The following is a 16,714-nucleotide window of genomic DNA, read 5'->3' on the forward strand; positions in this document are numbered from 1 at the left end:
ACAGGTGGAGGGCACAGCAAGAATGAAGAGGCAAAAGCAAAAAAGAATGAAAACATTAGGGTAAAACTTGGAGTATGTGTAGAGAAATTGTGAAAAACAAAGTAAGACGTGTTGGGGACAAATTCTAGAGAGCTATTAATGCCAGGATTAAGAAAAAGTGTTTAATCTACTAGGCAACAGGATGTTGTTGAGGGGTGGGTTAATGGTTTGGGACAGGCACTGTCATTCACGCTGGTAAAGCCTTGGAGATAATTTTTTTTTTTTAATTTATCAAATTCCTTAGACAGCTGCATACTCTTTGGACCTGGAATTTCACTTCTAGGTATTTTCTACTAAGAAATATAAGGATGTTCATTACAACATTGTTTCTAATATTAGGAAATTAGAAACAACCTAAATATCTAACTATGGGATAATAGTTCTCAACTGAGGTGATTTGGAAATTTCTGGAGATATTTTTGGTTGTTATAACTTGAGGCGGTATTATTGGTATCTAGTGATAGAAATGAGAGTAAACATCCTGCAACATACAGGACAGCCTCTCACAACAAAGAATTACTGGACCCAAAATGTTGACAGTGTCAAGGTTGAGAAACCTGGCTGCGGAGGGTAGTACTATGGTATTCTGGTACCTCCATGCAGTGAAATGCTTTGCAATCATTAAAATGAATGGGACAGACTGGGCATAGTGGCTCATGCCTGTAATCCCAGCATTTTGGGAGTCTGAGGCAGGTGGACCAGTCCAGGAGTTCAAGACCAGCTTGGGCAACATAGTGAGACCCCTATCTCCAGGAAAAATACAAAAATTAGCTGAGCATGCTAATGCACACCTTCAGTCCCAGCTACTCAGGAGGCTGAGGTAGGAGGATCACTTACGTCTCAGAGGTGGATGTTGCAGTGAACTGAGATCACACCACTGCATTCTAGCCTGACTGACAGAGTGAGACCCTGTCTTAAAAAAAAAAAAAAAAAAAAAAAAAAAGGAAATACCTTTGAAAGATTTTCATGATATAGAGTTCATAGCCCTGTCACCCTGAATGTGTCTGATGTCTCCTAATCTTGGTAGCTAAGCAGGATTGGGCTGGTTATTATTTGATAGGAGACCACTAGCTAACTTCCAACTTCTGGGCTCAAGTAATTCTCCCGCCTCAGCCTCTTGAATACTATAGGTATAGCCCAACTCATGTGGATCTTCTATTTCAATTAAATCCTGACATTTTCTACCTGGAGATAGCCTCAGATTCCATAGGTTGAGAGCTCAGTCCCACAAGACTGTTCCCCTGTGCCTCACCTTTGGGCCTGCAGAATTTCTGACCAGCCAGTTTCAAGTTGGGGTTCCCATGACACCCTCTATGGGTTCAATTAATTACCAGAGTGGCTCACAGAACTCAAGGAAATTTACTTACCTTTACTGGCTTATTATAAAGGATATCACAAAGGATACAGATGAAGACAGGCATAGGGCGAGGTGTCAGGGAAGGGACTCTGGGCTTGCATGGTCCCTGGGCTTGCCACCCTCTAAGAACCTCCATGTGTTCAGCTCTCCAGAAGCTCATCCGAACCCTGTCCTTTTGGGTTTTTGTGGAGGCTTCATTACACAGGCAAGATTGATTAAACCATTGGCCACTGATGATCAACGAAAGCTTCAGGCCCCTTTCCCCTTCCCAGAGGTTGGAGGGTGGGCTGAAAGTCCCACCCTCTAATTGGGGCTTAGTCTTTCAGGTGACCAGCCCCTCAGCCTGAAGCTACCTAGGGATTGCCAGGCACCGGACAATCATTAGTATACAAAAATACATCACTTTGGAGATTCTAAGGATTTTAGAAATTGCATTATCTGGAAATGGTGTCAAAGACTAAATGCACATATCACAATATCACAATACTGAATACCAAGGATGTGTCGGGCGTCCTTGCAAGGCCTAGGGAATCAACCCTGACAGATCCCTGCCCTCATGAAGCTCACAGTATAATGGAAGGACAGACAATAGCACAAGGAAACAAAAACAAACATGATAATTGCTGATAGTAATAAATGTAATAGAAAAAATAAGTAGGCTGATACGACCGGCAGAAACCGGGGAGAGGGTATTTGGGGGCTACTTGGGATAAGATAACTAGAGATGACCTGCATGACCTGAAATCTGGAAGTTAAGAAGGAGAAGGCGTGCAGAGAGCTGAGAAAGTGCATTGGGTTAGAGAGTTCCAGTTCTTTCTTATGGGAGTGTCTGGAAAGTTTGGCTGCTGCCAGATTGTGGGGTGGGCACTTGTGCAGAGTGCTGGATGAGTGCAGTGCCCCGAGAATTTTTTACACTCTCCAATAAAGGAGGCAATCTGCTTTCCAGTAAAGGTCATTTACGAAGTTCAAAGTGCTAGCAGCTATCTATAATTATGCATTCCACGTGGTTCACAACATAGAGCTGCCAGGCTCTAGTGGATATAGTCATGGAAGCTAAAGTAAGTTTCATCCAGAGAGAAAAGTGCTCTGTCTCCTTCCTAGTGGGCAGGAGGGGCATTAATGAGGATTCTGGTATTTCAAGATTCGCTGGAGTTGACAGAACATGGACCATTGTGTGTATTTCTTTCCTTCCTTTTCTTTTTTTCTTTTTTCTTTTTGAGACAGAGTCTAGCTCTGTCACCCAGGCTGGAGTACAACGGCACGATTTTGGCTCACTGCAACATTTGCCTCCTGGGTTCAAGCTATTCTCTTGCCTCAAGCTCCTGCTTAGCTGGGATTACAGGCAGTGCCACCATACCCTGCTAATTTTTGTATTTTTAGTAGAGATGGGGTTTCACCCGGTTGCCCAGGCTGGTCTCAAATTCCTGACCTCAGGTGATCCACCCGCCTTGGCCTCCCAAAGTGCTGGGATTACCGGCATGAGCCACTGCACCCAGCCCATTGTATGTATTTCTGACAGACAACCCAAGAAATTACAGGTTGAAACCAGACAAAAACACATTAAAGCACCAAGAGAAAGATGGAGTGGGTTGAAGGAAAACAGATTTTTAAAGTTAAGGCTCTGTGAAATGGGTAGAGTTAACTAGAGGTTAAAAACAAAATGTTAACTAAACGTTACCTCTGAGTAACAGGATTATGGGTGATTTTAATTATCTTCTTCGTGTATGTTCAACAGTGAATGTAATATGTATTACTTTTGGAATAAAGGAAAAACTGAAAGGTGTGTTGTTTTATAAGGGCCCTTAGGTCTCTAAAATTAGAGTCATTAAAATCTAAAGCTGATAAAAACTTTAGTGCAGTGATGATGAGCATTTTTTCATGTGTCTGTTGGCTGTATGAATGTCTTCTTTTGAGAAATGTCTGTTCATATCCTTTGCCCACTTTTTGATGGGGTTGTTTGTTTTTTTCTTGTAAATTTGTTTGAGTTCTTTGTAGGTTCTGGATATTAGCCCTTTGTCAGATGAGTAGATTGCAAAAATTTTCTCCCATTCTGTAGGTTGCCTGTTCACTCTGATGGTAGTTTCTTTTGCTGTGCAGAAGCTCTTTAGTTTAATTAGATCCCATTTGTCAATTTTGGCTTTTGCTGCTGTTGCTTTTGGTGTTTTAGACATGAAGTCTTTGCCCATGCCTATGTCCTGAATGGTACTACCTAGGTTTTCCTCTAGGATTTTTATGGTATTAGGTCTAACATTTAAGTCTCTAATCCATCTTGAATTAATTTTCGTATAAGGAGTAAGGAAAGGATCCAGTTTCAGCTTCCTACTTATGGTTAGCCAATTTTCCCAGCACCATTTATTAAATAGGGAATCCTTTCCCCATTTCTTGTTTCTCTCAGGTTTGTCAAAGATCAGATGGCTGTAGATGTGTGGTATTATTTCTGAGGACTCTGTTCTGTTCCATTGGTCTATATCTCTGTTTTGGTACCAGTACCATGCTGTTTTGGTTACTGTAGCCTTGTAGTATAGTTTGAAGTCAGGTAGCGTGATGCCTCCAGCTTTGTTCTTTTGACTTAGGATTGTCTTGGAGATGCGGGCTCTTTTTTGGTTCCATATGAACTTTAAAGCAGTTTTTTCCAATTCTGTGAAGAAACTCATTGGTAGCTTGATGGGGATGGCATTGAATCTATAAATTACCTTGGGCAGTATGGCCATTTTCACGATATTGATTCTTCCTATCCATGAGCATGGTATGTTCTTCCATTTATTTGTGTCCTCTTTTATTTCACTGAGCAGTGGTTTGTAGTTCTCCTTGAAGAGGTCCTTTACATCCCTTGTAAGTTGGATTCCTAGGTATTTTATTCTCTTTGAAGCAATTGTGAATGGAAGTTCATTCCTGATTTGGCTCTCTGTTTGTCTGTTACTGGTGTATAAGAATGCTTGTGATTTTTGCACATTAATTTTGTATCCTGAGACTTTGCTGAAGTTGCTTATCAGCTTAAGGAGATTTTGGGCTGAGACAATGGGGTTTTCTAAATATACAATCATGTCATCTGCAAACAGGGACAATTTGACTTCTTCTTTTCCTAACTGAATACCCTTGATTTCTTTCTCTTGCCTAATTGCCCTAGCCAGAACTTCCAACACTATGTTGAATAGGAGTGGTGAGAGAGGGCATCCCTGTCTTGTGCCAGTTTTCAAAGAGAAATGCAAATCAAAACCACAATGAGATACCATCTCACACCAGTTAGAATGGCGATCATTAAAAAGTCAGGAAACAACAGGTGCTGGAGAGGATGTGGAGAAATAGGAACGCTTTTACACTGTTGGTGGGATTGTAAACTAGTTCAACCATTATGGAAAACAGTATGGCGATTCCTCAAGGATCTAGAACTAGATGTACCATATGACCCAGCCATCCCATTACTGGGTATATACCCAAAGGATTATAAATTATGCTGCTATAAAGACACATGCACGCGTATGTTTATTGCAGCACTATTCACAATAGCAAAGACTTGGAATCAACCCAAATGTCCATCAGTGACAGATTGGATTAAGAAAATGTGGCACATATACACCATGGAATACTATGCAGCCATAAAAAAGGATGAGTTTGTGTCCTTTGTAGGGACATGGATGCAGCTGGAAACCATCATTCTTAGCAAACTATCACAAGAACAGAAAACCAAACACCGCATGTTCTCACTCATAGGTGGGAACTGAACAATGAGATCACTTGGACTCAGGAAGGGGAACATCACACACCGGGGCCTATCATGGGGAGGGGGGAGGGGGGAGGGATTGCATTGGGAGTTATACCTGATGTAAATGATGAGTTGATGGGTGCAGCACACCAACATGGCACAAGTATACATATGTAACAAACCTGCACGTTATGCACATGTACCCTACAACTTAAAGTATAATAATAATAAATAAATTTTAAAAATAAATAAATAAATAAATTAATTAATTAATTAAAATACAATAAATTTCTGTAAAAAAAAAAAAAAAAACTTTAGTGCAAAGATTGTGACATGGGAGACTACATGTACCAGATCCATAATGTACATGAGGACAGCAGGCAGAGGGGCCCTGCATATTGAAAGCCCACATGGGAGAGGCCCTTGGGAAGGGGAGTGGAAGGATGAGGCAAGGGGTCAGGGGATGCAGAGGCTGGTAGGCAGTCATGTCTCAGCTTCAGTCATTCCTGCCATGGGGAAATGTGGACAGAGAAGCCAAACAAATCTCCTAAGCAGTAAATGTCAGTCTTCTGTGTCAGATATTTAAGAAAATTAACAAAGGTCGGAGAAGACACACCTATAGCAAGTAGATTGTCCCTGTGCTGCCTTTTTGCAACCTCTGCTTTGGCGGTGCTCCAGCCCACCTCCTGCCCTGTGCAGACATCTCTTCTTTGCTCTTCCTAGACCAAAGTGAAAGAAAACTCTCACCTTCTCCCATCCGGCCTCGCAGCATCTGGAACACACTGATCCTCATAATCCTTGTTCTTGAGAAATATTAATGACTTAATCTCTCAAGCTTGCTCCCGCTTCTGTGTGGGCCATCACAGTATGTTTTGCAGACAAGACCCAGAGAAGTCCAGACTGGACTTGTGGTAGACCGCCAAACTGCCCTTGGAAGACCTCCGTCCCAGTCCTTCTACAGTGTAGCCCGTGGGATTCCCAGTCATGGGCGAGGTGACAGCAGAGGAGGTGGAGAAATTCCTGGACTCGAATATCGGCTTTGCCAAACAGTACTACAACCTCCACTACCGAGCCAAGGTCATCTCCGACCTCCTTGGGGCCAAGGAGGCCGCCGTGGACTTCAGCAACTACCACTCCCCGAGCAGCGTGGAGGAGAGTGAAATCATCTTTGATCTCCTGCGGGACTTTCAGGAGAATTTACAGACAGAAAAATGCATCTTCAACGTCATGAAGAAGCTGTGCTTCCTCCTGCAGGCAGACCGCATGAGCCTGTTCATGTACAGGACCCGCAACGGCATCGCGGAGCTGGCCACCCGGCTTTTCAATGTCCACAAGGATGCTGTCCTCGAAGACTGCCTGGTGATGCCCGACCAGGAGATTGTCTTCCCTTTGGACATGGGCGTCGTGGGCCATGTCGCACACTCTAAGAAGATTGCTAACGTCCCCAACACAGAAGAGGTACTCTCTTCCCCATGAGAGAGAGGGCATGGGGCATTATTTCCGTGGAGTTCTGGGGTACAAGTGGGGTGGGGGGCTACTGGCCACCAAGACAAGGCTGGTGACAACATGGTGCTTCTCTTTATTTATTTACATATTTACTCATAATTCTTTATTTTGAAAAAAATTTTCAAACTTAACAGAAAAATTTGAAATACTACAAAGAACTGTTGTCTTTCATCCAAATTTATCATTCATTAGCATCTTGCCACATTTGCTTTCTCTCTCCATTTTCTCTGACCCATTTGGGGGAAGGTTACAGACATCATGCCCTTTTGTCTGTAAGTACTGGCGATGCTCCCATTATTGCACTGTGGATACGTAAGAAATGTCTCTGTTCTGGAAATACACAGTACATCCACAGTACTTCCACACAGTACTTCCACAGTACTTTCACAGTACCTCCACAGTACTTCCACACAGTACCTCCACAGTACTTCCACTCAGAACTTCCACAGAACTTCCACAGTACTTCCACACAGTACTTCCACAGTATCTCCACAGTGCTTCCACCAGTACCTCCACAGTACTTCCACACAGTACCTCCACAGTACCTCCACAGTACTTCTGCTCAGTACTTCCACACAGTACTTCCACACTACCTCCACAGTACTTCCACACAGTACCTCCACAGTATTTCCACAGTACTTCCACACAGTACTTCCACACTACATCCACAGTACTTCCACACAGTACCTCCACAGCACTTCCACAGTACTTCCATAGTACCTCCACAGTACTTTCACAGTACTTCCACAGTACTTTCAGAACAAGGACATTTCTTACCTATCCACAGTACAATGATGGAGTCATAGAAATGTAATGTGGATACGACACCATTATCTGCTGGGAGTAGTAGCATGTGCCTGTAGTCCCATCTACTCGGAGCGCTGAGGCAGGAGAATCACTTGAGCCCAGGAGTTTGAGACCAGTTTGTGCAACACAGAGAGACTCCTATCTCTACAAAAAATGAAAAAATTAGCTGGGCGTGGTGGTGCACACCTGTGGTCAGCCTCAACATGGTGACTTCCCAGGAGTGAGGGACCACCAGGCTGCCTAAGGTGGGGTGAACCAGCCCAGGTCAGAAAAGGAGCAGGTCAAACTCCCATGCTGGTTAGTAGTGGGATTGCACCTATGAATAGACACTGCACTCCAGCCTGGGCAATATAGCAAGAACCTGTCTTAAAGAAGAAGAAAACATGAAAAAAGGCTGGGTGTGGTGGCTCACACCTGTAATCCCAGCACTTTGGGAGGCTGAGGTGGGAAGATCACTTGAGCCCAGAAGTTTGAGACCAGCCTGGGCAACATAGGGAGGTCCCTGTCTTTACAAAAAATAAAAAAACCAGCTGGGTGTGGTGGTGCACACCTGTGGTCCCATCTACTCGGGAGGCTGAGATGGGAGCATCACTTGATCCCAGGAGGTTAAGGCTGCAGTGAGCCATAATTGCACCACTGCACTCCAGCCTGGGTGACAGAGTGTGACCCTGTCAAGAAAAGGAAAGGAAAGGAAAAGAAAGGCAAGGCAAGACAAGGCAAGGCAAAAGGCAAGGCAAGGAAAGACAAAGAAAGGAAAGCTACCATCCAATCGGCTGGATGAAAAGGAAAAAAGAAAACAATTGCTAAAAAGTAAAGAAAAAAGATGCAACACCATGATCTAATAAACAGTTCATATTCAATTTCTGTCAGTTGTCTCAGACACCCATGTAGCACTGTCTTTTGAGTCTCCTTGAATCTCAGACAGTTCCTCAGTCTGTCTTTGTTTCCACGGCGCTGACATTTTTGAAGGATACAGGTACAAACCAAATCTTTTGCAGAACTGTTCTTTCATTTGGGCTCGTCTGATACTTCTTTGGGATTAGATGCAGGTCACGCATTTCTGGCAGGGGCACCACAGAGGTGATGTGTTTTCCTTTGTGCTTTACATGCGGAGGCATAATGGCTGTCTGTCCCATTACTGGAAATGTAAACACTGATTACTTGGTTAAACACTTGGCTCTTTCTTCCAGGATCCACTGTTCCCTGAGGTTCTACTGGCAGTTCTGGCAAAGACTTCTTTGATCACCTTGGGCAAATCACTCCCCCTCTCTGGACGCTGGCTTTTAAAGGCAGTAATGCAGTTATCCACATAGCCCTCTGCCCAGGCCAACTCTTACTCGTCCTTCAGAAAAAGTCATTTCCTCAGGGAGGCCCTTTCTAATCCCCCTGTTATAGCCCCCTCCCTAAGCCATTTCTCATAATAAGCCCTGGAGGTCAGGGACCAGGTCTGCCTTGTCCACCAGGCATTTACTCCAGGACCCAGCACAGTGTCTGGCACAAAGCATGTGCTCGGTAAGCACTTGGTGTAAAAGATTCACAATCAAGTCATTATGCAATAATTTCTTTAACACTGTCTCACCCAAAAGAATGTTTGTCCCATTGTGGCCGGGCCCATGCAGGTCTCATTCAGCCCTGCACTGGCCAAACCAGGAACTGTGTTCCAGCATGTCCAAAATCCAGCCCTTGGACATGGTGTGATTTTGTGCTCATTTTACCTCTGGCGTTACTTCAGATTAAGTGTCTTAAGGTTAAAAATAGGAGAGGAAGGGGGCTTCAGGGACTGTCTTATCCAACTGCCTTATTTAATAGACAAAGAAACTGAACTCAGGAGAGCATGGCAGAGGCTTGCCGACGCTCCACATGGCACGAATGCAAGAATTCAAACAGGTCAGCCCGGCACGGTGGCTCACACCTATAATCCCAGTGCTTTGAGAGGCCGAGGCAGGCAGATCACTTGAGGTCAGGAGTTTGAGACCAGCCTGGCCAACATGGTGAAATCCCATCTCTACTAAAAATACAAAAATTAGCTGGGCCTGGTGATGCATGCCTATAATCCCAGCTACTTGGGAGGCTGAGGCAGGAGAATCACTTGAACCTGGGAGGTGGAGGTTGCAGTGAGCCGAGACCGCGCCATTGCACTCGAGGGCAACAAGAGTGAAACTCCGTCTCAAAAAAAAAAAAAAAAAAAAAAAAAAAAGAATCCGAAGAGGTATCTTTTGGTCTTGGGCTCCTTGGTGAGGCCAGACTTGTGCGTCTGTGGAAAGCACACCCGGTGGGCTCCTGAATGGGCGCATGGCTCCCATCGTCTCCTCTTGGGCATCCAGGGGCCAGGCAATGGTTCTCCACTCAGGAGATTTTCTGGAGGACTCATCCAACTGGACTGGAGTCTATTCTCCCTTCAACTCTTCTGACTGTAATTGTAGCCAACAGGGATTGCCTCACTCATTTCCCCTCATAACGATCTATGTCATCACTGTCATTATCCCTGTTTCACAGATGATGAAACAGAAACCCAGAAAGTTTTGGTAACTTGCTCAGGATTATACAGATAGAAAGTGGCAGACTCTGGCTAGTCCAAGTACACAGGTGTTTATAACTAATTGATCACAGCCAGTTATAGATTTCTGTGTTCCCCCTCCACTCCTACTGCTTCACACCACTAGCTTAAACAAAGAAAAAAAGGAAAGAAAAAAAAAAGTGGCAGACTGGGAATGATTTGAACCCAGGCACTCTGACCTTGAGCTCACACTCTTGGTTCAGCCAGGGAGTCGTCGTAGAGCCTTAATTCCTCTTAATTGCTCTGCTATTCTGTACTGCCTCCTCCTCTGTAAAATGAGGGCATTGCACTGGGTATTTCAGCAAGGTCATTGGATCATGTAGCAGAGAGTTAAGATCTTATGCTTTGAGGTCAGATCTGGATGTGAACCAGGACTCTGTCACTTTCTAAGAATGTGGCCTTGGCAAATCGTTTAGCTTGACTGGGTTTATTTCCTATTTTATAAAATGGGGAAATATTAGCTACCCCACAGCATTGTTGTAAAAATTAAACGAATGGATTATTTCTCATTAGCAGTGTTCTCGGCACACCGTAATGGCTCCTATCGGCAGCTCCTGTTCCTTGTTACTATTACAACTATTTTGCTGCTGCTGCTGTTGTTGTTAAGGATCTATTCTAAGTGATGGATATGTTGTACCAGGTTTGGGTGGAATTTGGAGAAGAATCCAGTCTTGCCCTTCTGGAGCTTTCAAGTTTAGATTCTGTCTGTGGGAAAACAGAGAACATAGATGCTGAGAGCTTCTCTATACCCTAGTGTTAAGAGATTGAGGATTCAGGATGTTTTTCTGATTCTAGAAGATCCTGACTTAACAGTTTGTGGAGCCTCTGTGCTAAGGGACGGCCTGTTGCTTTCTGTTCATCCCTCAGAGTTTACTCAGGAAACCACACCTCACCTTCCCTGGAAACTTTTGGGGCCTGAGTCAGTCTCCCTGGCCAGTGACTTGGGCCTGTGGGTGAAGTCTGTCCAGGCCAGTCATCCCTGCATACACGGTATTTGCATGTGTTTACTTCAGGAAATCTTACTCAATTCACGGCCCTGGGCAGAATGCAACCTTGGGCCCCAGTGGCAGAATGCAGCCTTGGTCACCAAACAGTGATTGGGGCTGGGTGAAGAAGGAAAAGGAAGGTGGTGTAGACAGTGGTCTAGAATCTTTCTGAACCACCAAAAAGTGATACTTTCAGCCGTCAGCACCCTCCAAAAACCTGGGAAATGGTTGCAATCGCTGCATTGTTGAAACGCGAAATCACAAAGGTAGTTCTTTTGGGCTGTAATGAACTTCCCCACCCTCTCCAAATTCCTACTTACCTTGGGAATTGCCTCAGGAAGACTTGCCAGAGGACTGCCAGAAAAAAATATAAGATGCCCAGTAAAGTTTGCATTTTAGATAAACAAAGAATAATATTTTAGTTAAAGAAGGTCCTGTGCAATATTTTGGACACAGTTACACTAAAACATTATTTGTAGTTTATCTGAAATTCAAATTTCATTGGGAAGGCCCACTTGCCTTTCAATATTTACTTGTATATCAATCCTTTCCCCTTTCTCCTAGCAGGAAAACCCATGAGGCCTGTCTGTCCCTGTCTATCTTATTCACCACTGGCCCCTGGCACCTAGTCCAGTGTCTCGGACAGAATGCGTACTTACAATAGTTTATTGAGTGAGTGGATGACTAAATGTCAGCCCTTGGCCAGCACTTCCTGTGGCTGATAAATTCCATTTCTGAAGGCTGTACCTGAGATGACCGTCATTTGTAGACCCTCTCACATTTGTTGTCTGCCCCTGCTTTCCTTCATTTCCCATGAGACCTGGGACCCAGCATGCTAGAACAGGAAAAAAAAAAAAAAAAAAGAAACAAACCTCAAAGAGGATCTTATTCAATACTCTGACTTCACCAAAGGGGAAATTGAGGCTCAGAGGGTTTTCAACTACTGACAATGTGCTGAGTGGCCCTTGAAGCCACTCATAGGACAATTTTATCCTTATCTGGGCTTCCAGGGTGGTCTGCTTCACACGCTTTGAGTCGTGGGCTCATGTTTTACATGACATTCCACTATACCATGAGAACCCAGTGAGAACAACCTCATCTTACAGGTCTTTGCACATACAATGCCTGGCATAGTCAGTGCTCAATGAATATGAATGAATCAATCTGTCAATCAGTGAGTCAATGAATAAGTCAATGAATAAATAAGTGGAGCAGCTGTGCCACATACCAGCAAGGGAGTTGTCTATAAAATGGGAAAGGTGGCAGTTCTATTTGGCAGGGCTGATGTGAGAGTTAATGAGATAATATATGTAAGATGTCTGGCTCTGAGCCTCATCATTATTACTTAATAAACAGTAGATCTCCTCATGAGACGCAGCAGAGCTTGGCACTGTGAATGTTTGCAAAGGGGAAATGAGGAATCTGAGAATAAGAAGTGGTGTTGCATTGCACTTAAAATCCAAACTCAGCCAGGTGCAGGCTCACACCTGTAACCCCAGCACTTTGGGAGACCAAGGTGGGAGGATCACTTGAGCCCAGGTGTTCAGGACTACCCTGGGCAACACAGCAAAATCCTAGCATTACAAAAATTACAAAAATTAGTCGGGCATGGTGGCATGCCCCTGTAGTTTCAGCTTCTCTGGAGGCTGAAGTGGGAGAATGACTTGAGCCCAGGAGGTTGAGGCTGCAGTGAGCCATGATGGCGCCACTGCACTCCAGCCTGGATGGCAGAGCAAGACTCTGTCTCAAATAAGTGAATACATAAAAATGAAATCTAAACTCTTTCCCATGGCCGCCGAGGCCCTGCTGGATCTGGTCCCTGCCTGCCTGTCTAACTTCCTTGCCCTCTGCTTTCCTTCTCCCTCTCTATGCTTTAGTTACACTGATTTTCTTTCTGTTACTCACCAGGGCCGGCCTCATTCCCATCTCCTGGCCTTTGCATGCTCCGTGCTTAGAATGCACTTCATATAACTGGGTCCCTTGATCCTTCAGCTCTTAGCTCAGCATTACATCTTCAGAGAAGTCTCCCTGCCCACCAGCCTGCTATTCCTTTTATCACTCTCTACAGCACCATCCAGTCCATTTCCTTCAAAGCAGTTGTCTCAAGCTGCAGGAAGAATGCCTAGTTGTTTACTTGCTTTTTTTTGTCTCCCCATTTGAATGTAAGCTTAACCAGGGCAAGAAACTCATTCTTCTTGTTCATTGCTGTAGTTTCAGGGTCTGGAAGAGTGCCTAGCATATAGAAGGCACTCTGATCATGCTAACTGAATGGATGAATCACTTTGGGCTTTCGCTAGCTCAGCCTCTGATTCTGGGCTTTAAAATAAATATAGGTCGGTGCAAACTTTTAATAGTTTGAGCTAAATGGCATCTAAGTCTCCTCTGCATTTGATAATCTGAGGTTCTGTGACACGGTTGTTTAGAACACTTTATATGCTAAATATATAAGGATGACAATGATCATGTAAATGCCAGTCAATTGGCAGTTGAAGTACTCATGAGGGGAGTTCCAGGACTGAGGACCCAGTGGGAATGAGCTTTCTGGTGGATTTAGTAGCATCTGCCTTGGATGCAGGTGAGGCCCCAAGTATTTGCTTTTCCTGATAGAAGTGAACGTTGGGAAAGTAAAATGACTTCATGAAATGAATCTGAGCATACCTCACCTAGACATGTGCTCAGGAACTCATCACTTCTTGACTAATGCCTTTTTAGAGATTTTGCTTAATCCTCAAATGTTAATTCAAGTGCAGCACTATAAGCTTCTCTTAATTCCTTTACCCTTCACCTGGTTTGAAACAGCTTCACTGATAATAATGCTGTTGACTATTTATTTAATCCCATTCCAACTAGAGGAAATCTACAGATGCAGAGCATTATGCTCTGAATTCCTTCCTTCCTTCCTTCCTTCCTTCCTTCCTTCCTTCCTTCCTTCCTTCCTTCCTTCCTTCTTTCCTTCCTTCCTTCCTTCGTTTTTTAGAGACAGGGTCTTGCTCTGTCACCCAGGGTAAAGTGCAATGGTACAATCATAGCTCACTGCAGCCTCCAACTCCTGGGCTCAAGCAATCCTCCTGCCTCAGCTTCCTAAGTAGCTGGAACTACAGGCGCATGTCACCACATCTGGCTAATTTTTTTGAGTTTTAGTAGATACAAGATATTGCTATGTTGCCCAGGCTGGTCTTGGACTACTGAACTCAAGCAATACTCCCACCTTGGCCTTCCAAAGTGTGAGATTATGGGTGTAAACCACCACACCCGGCCCAGACTTAGTTTTAGAGAACTTCTGTGAATTGGCTCTATGAAATACATTTCCACTCAGAACAGCATGAGCTGTGCAGGTTTGGGCTGGCCTGTGTCCCAAGCAATGCTGACAGTCCCAAGACCTCACAGTGCTACCAATAAACAGAAAGGCGGATTCTTGTAAATTTAAGAGAACAAGTCAAGCTCTGTCTTTTCATCCTGACCACATGGTCCACCACAGCCTATACTGGCTTCTCTGGGCTGCATTAGGAGGTGTTATGGAGGTGTGTGCTCCTCTATACACCCAGAGCTTCAAGCCAATCCCTTGTGACCTATATTACTATTATTGATTTTTCTGTGAGCTGGCCTGAACCTTAGTCACCCATATCCCCAGTGCTTGACATAAGGCCTGACACATAGTGGGGCTTCTACCAAGACTTGTAAAATGGGGATATCCACTGAACTGGCTGTGTGGTGCTAGAACTGGATTGTTTAAAAAGCTGAAAACAACAAATTCTTTTGTTCAATGACCTGGGCCCAAGTCTAACCCTATCCAGGCTTCTCTAAGAGGCAGCAGGGCTGAGGGCAGGTTCTGGAGTTACACATACACACACGCACACATTCTACACACATGACATTAACCTTCTTGAGTTACAGATACCCCTTCTGTAAGATGGGCTACTAACGGTACTTATCTCATAGCTTATTGCGAAGATAAAAGTAAGATGATGCAGGTAAAATGCCATGCACACTGCCTGCTAGCAACTGTCATTGTACTTCCTGAAGTCTTTCCTTGGCTTCCTCTTAGCTCTCCCCTGGGTTTTTATTCTGGGCTTAATTGTAATCACCTCAAGAAAGCCTTCTCTAACCCTCCTTCTCCAGGCAAAGTCGGTCCCCCACTCCCATCCCTGGCACTAACGCTACTTTGCACACATCTCCTCCATAGCCCTCAGTGGATTGCATCTCAGACTTTCTTCTTCTACTGGATTTTGGAAGCTTCCATGACAGATATCATCTCTGATTGCCCTGCCCCTGTTGAAGAGGAATAGATGGAAGCACCTTCATTCCCTTGTCAACAGGGGCTTTGGGCTGTTCCATTGTTCTTGCTCTTCATTTGCCTGTCCGTGCTTATCTCTGCCTTCCTTTAGGATGAGCATTTCTGTGATTTTGTGGACATCCTCACAGAATACAAGACCAAGAACATCTTGGCTTCCCCTATAATGAATGGGAAGGATGTGGTGGCCATAATCATGGCTGTGAATAAAGTGGATGGATCCCACTTCACCAAGAGAGATGAAGAGGTAAGAATGCTTCAGAGACTAAGGATAGCCATACTAGCACATTCTCCTAGCCTATGAAGTCCCCTGAAATTTGCTGTTTGGCCTGGCCTCAGTTTTCCCATCTGTAAGACAGGGAATTCACCTGATATTCTCTGAGGGAGGCAGGATAAAATAATAGTTAACACATTGGGCTTTGGAGTCAGGAATAGAGGGGTATTTGTTCTGGCTCTGCCAATATCTAGCTGTTTGCATTGTGCAAGTTATTTAACTTCTTGGAACTTTGGTTTTCTTATTTGTAAAATGTGGATAATTTTTCAGTATCAACCTCATAGGGAACTTATCAATAAATAGTAGCTATTTTTCATGAATACTCTCCCATCAACATCAACATTCTACATTCGGTGAGTTTTACACTTGTGCAACATCTTATGAGTCTGCATTCTAGGATCCATCTGCCCAAATTGTCTCTGATGAAGCTTTGAAAATATTCAGATATTTGCTGGTGGTAAAAGTAGCCAGAGGATGGATTTCTTCTTCTCATCTGCCTGCCCACGTGCTGTTTGATTTTTAGATTCTTCTCAAGTACCTCAATTTTGCAAATCTAATCATGAAAGTATACCACCTGAGTTACCTGCACAACTGTGAAACTCGACGTGGCCAGGTAAGGGGCTTGGGCCAAAGGAATGGACTTGACACATCCTTTCCCTGAAGCATTGATGTGGTCAGGACTGGCAGGCAGATGGGAATGAAGGTGCCTGGGAAGCATTATACAATCTCTGGCCAGCATCACGAGTGTTACAAGGTAATGGCTGTCTGTAAAGCTGTATACCAGAGTGGTTATATGCACAAGCTTCAAGTCAGATGGCTTTGATCTGAATCCCTGCTCAACCACTGACTAGCTCTAAGACCCTAAACGAGTCACTTAATCTTTCTTTTTTTTTTTTTTTTTTTTTTTTTTGAGATGGAGTCTCCCTCTGTCGCCCAGGTTGGAGTGCAGTGGCTGGATTTCAGCTCACTGCAAGCTCCGCCTCCCGGGTTTACGCCATTCTCCTGCCTCAGCCTCCTGAGTAGCTGGGACTACAGGCACCCACCACCGAGCCCGGCTAGTTTTTTTTTTTTTCGTATTTTTAGTAGAGATGGGGTTTCACCGTGTTAGCCAGGATGGTCTCGATCTCCTGACCTCGTGATCCGCCTGTCTCGGCCTCCCAAAGTGCTGGGATTACAGGCTTGAGCCACCGCGCC

At 44.4% G+C, this 16,714-nt stretch overlaps 1 protein-coding gene across 2 annotated transcripts in view; it reads left to right on the forward strand.

Annotated features, from left to right (window-relative positions):
• The first annotated feature begins 5,963 nt into the window (after positions 1-5,963).
• PDE6A (phosphodiesterase 6A) overlaps positions 5,964-16,714 on the forward strand; it is an 86,958-nt gene continuing 76,207 nt past the window's right edge. The window contains exons 1-3 of one of the 2 annotated variants that reach the window (XM_050793647.1): positions 5,964-6,557; positions 15,341-15,493; positions 16,044-16,133. In XM_050793647.1, the coding sequence (XP_050649604.1) occupies positions 6,084-6,557; positions 15,341-15,493; positions 16,044-16,133 (717 nt within the window). In that variant the 5' untranslated portion in view covers positions 5,964-6,083. The remainder of the gene's footprint in view (positions 6,558-15,340; positions 15,494-16,043; positions 16,134-16,714) is intronic. The other variant, XM_050793649.1, reaches the window with a different exon arrangement.

The sequence above is a fragment of the Macaca thibetana genome, chromosome 6, assembly GCF_024542745.1.
Source record: "Macaca thibetana thibetana isolate TM-01 chromosome 6, ASM2454274v1, whole genome shotgun sequence".
In the NCBI taxonomy this organism is placed as follows: domain Eukaryota; kingdom Metazoa; phylum Chordata; class Mammalia; order Primates; family Cercopithecidae; genus Macaca; species Macaca thibetana.